Source organism: Nannospalax galili, unplaced genomic scaffold (genome assembly GCF_000622305.1).
Source record: "Nannospalax galili isolate Female #2095 unplaced genomic scaffold, S.galili_v1.0 scaffold454, whole genome shotgun sequence".
NCBI lineage: Eukaryota > Metazoa > Chordata > Mammalia > Rodentia > Spalacidae > Nannospalax > Nannospalax galili.
Window position 1 is genome coordinate 3,762,776 of NW_008334929.1, and position 2,440 is coordinate 3,765,215.

At 52.9% G+C, this 2,440-nt stretch overlaps 1 protein-coding gene across 4 annotated transcripts in view; it reads left to right on the plus strand.

Moving 5' to 3' along the window:
• Nucleotides 1-1,119: 1,119 nt before the first annotated feature.
• Lrrk2 (leucine rich repeat kinase 2) overlaps nucleotides 1,120-2,440 on the plus strand; it is a 143,745-nt gene continuing 142,424 nt past the window's right edge. For 2 of the 4 annotated variants that reach the window (XM_029561887.1, XM_017797294.2), the window contains exons 1-2: nucleotides 1,123-1,593; nucleotides 1,743-1,828. In XM_029561887.1, coding sequence (XP_029417747.1) covers nucleotides 1,173-1,593; nucleotides 1,743-1,828 — 507 coding nt within the window. In that variant the 5' untranslated portion in view covers nucleotides 1,123-1,172. Of the gene's footprint in view, nucleotides 1,594-1,742; nucleotides 1,829-2,440 lie in introns of all 4 variants that reach the window. The other 2 variants (XM_008829672.2, XM_008829670.3) reach the window with 2 other exon arrangements.

A 2,440-nucleotide genomic window follows, 5' to 3' on the forward strand; every position in this document is an offset into this window, starting at 1 on the left:
CCCCACTGCATTACTTTGAAGAAAATTGTAACTATTCTATCTTTTCATATGTAAAGATTTTAGCGAATTTCTGAAAAAAAAATCAAAACTCTTGGAAACAACAAAAGAAACAGGTTGGCAATGCAAGCGCCCCCTTGAACTTGCTCTTAGCCACAGTTCAACCTGATGTAAATCCTGGAGTGTGAAACCTGCAACCTGGATTTGCCTGACTCTCAGTTTCCAGCCCTCTGAGTCCCACACTTCCTTCATTTTCTCTAATGTGCTTCCTCTTTAAGGAGGGAACTACAGGAGGGCACTCATTTGGGACTATCATTGTCCAGCTAGAACCATGAACCACTGGCTTCCAGTCTAATTCTCCTCTTGGGTAAATGACCTTGAGGACAGACCACCTGAAGGCCATAGATCTTTGTCCGAGCCTGTCTACAGCATCGCTTTTGAGAGGTCTCCTGCTGAAGAGCACGTCACTTTGGTACTATGTATTTTACTTCACTGTTTGGAATCCAAAACCTTTGCACAACCGTTCTACCAGTCTCTCTCTCTCTCTCTCTCTCTCTCTCTCTCTCTCTCTCTCTCTCTCCCCTCATGTAGTGTAGCTGGCCTTGAACTTGCTGTGTAGAGGATGACCTTGAACTCCCACTGCTCGGGTTTCCCCCTCCCAAGCGCGCTGGGGCTCTAAGCGCAGCCACAGCACCTGCACAGGCCCCCGGCTCCCTCATTAAACTTTAGAGGTCTAGACATCCCTAAGCATAACTAGTTGTCACTAGCAGGGACTGATTCTAGGCGTTTCTTCAGTCTTTTGTTTCATCCACATTCCCTTAGTCCTGGCCCTGAGAAAAGACTGCTTTTTGCTGGGCGGGAACTCCCAAGCTCCCAAACTTGGAGGCCTTTTAGCCACCAGAGCGCCTCAGATAAGTCACAGGAAAACAATTCTTATTTCTTTCCCCACAAAAGCCACAGCAATCACAAGAAAAGAATGAGGCTGGCCGCTTCTGACTGCCAAACGCGGTATCCTTAGGGGAAAATCGCTCTTCTCCCTACTGGGGGAAGGCTTAAGAAGCCTTTCCAAAAGGGGCCGGCTGGGCGCGTCCTCTTCCCGACGCCCTATTTCTATTCTTAGACTGGAGGTAGGCGGCTTTCGCTTTTTCTCTTCCAGTTCCCAGACCTTCCCGCGGATGGCCAGGCCGGCCGGCTCTCGGGTGGCTCCTCCCCCGCGGCTCCTGCGCGCCGTCCGGGTCCCGGTTGCGATCGCGGTCACGGTCACGGTCGGCGGCGCGGGCGCTGGGCAGGCCGGGGCCGGGTCGGGCCCCTGCGGGCGGAGCCGCGGGGGAGGAGCGTGGGGCGGACGAGGAGCGGCCGCGCCTTCCGCAGCCTCGGGCGCCCAGGGCGCGGGCACGGGCGCGCGTGGGGCAGAGCTCGGCTGGCGGGTCCCGGGCACCATGGCCAGTGGCCTGGGTCAGGGGTGCGAGGAGGACGAGGAGGAGGAGGGTCTGAAGAAGCTGATCGTCAGGCTGAACCACGTCCAGGAGAGCAAGCAGGTCTCGACGCTGGTGCAGCTGCTGGAGGACCTGCTGGTGTTCACCTACTCCGACCGCGGTACCGCACCCCTCCCCGGGCAAACTTCCCCCGCGCCCCTCCTTCCGGCCGGGGAGTGGGAGTCCGGGAAGCTTGCTCCTCGTCCCCTTCCGATGCACAAGGATGCTGTTTGGTGATTTGTTTTGCCTCCACTCCCTCCTTTTTTCCAGCCTCCAAGTTGTTCGAAGGTAAAAATTTCCACGTGCCCCTGCTGCTCGTCCTGGACTCCTACATGAGGGTGGCCAGCGTGCAGCAGGTAAGGGCCTGCGCTCTCCTTTCCCATCGGTGCCAAGACCCGCTCCTACCGGCCCAATCCCGGGTTCATGGTTGTTTCTGAGATTTGCTGTGAACTGCTGACTGACTTTAAACCTTGACAAATGCCTAGTCACTGTAAGGAGGGAGGAAGGGCCCGCAGCGTTCCCTTAGGGGCAACTTTATAAACTGGCTGACGGGATCTGGACGCTGGCAGGAGCAGAGTGAAAGCAGGTTGAAGTTTGGTTCTGTTTTCAGCAAGATGAGTTCATTAGTGTGTCAAACTATTCCAAGAATTTTCCTACTGTACAATGTGTCTTTAATATGGCGCTGTTGTGAATACTGTCTGCAAAGGGGGTTTGATTAGTAGTAGTAAACAAATAAATGGGCAGCTTTCATAGGTGTAGCCTGTTTTTACCTTTTTAAAATTTGAAGACAGGTTCCTAGCCATCTTCCATCACAGTAAACCTTGAATTACCTAAAGAAAGTGATGTTTCAAGAATCCCCTATGTATTTACATTTATACTTTGTAACCGTTGTCACATGAAATGGATTACAAAAGGAACTTTTTAGATCAGTATCATAGGAAATCCAGAAAATTGCCAAGTACTTGAAC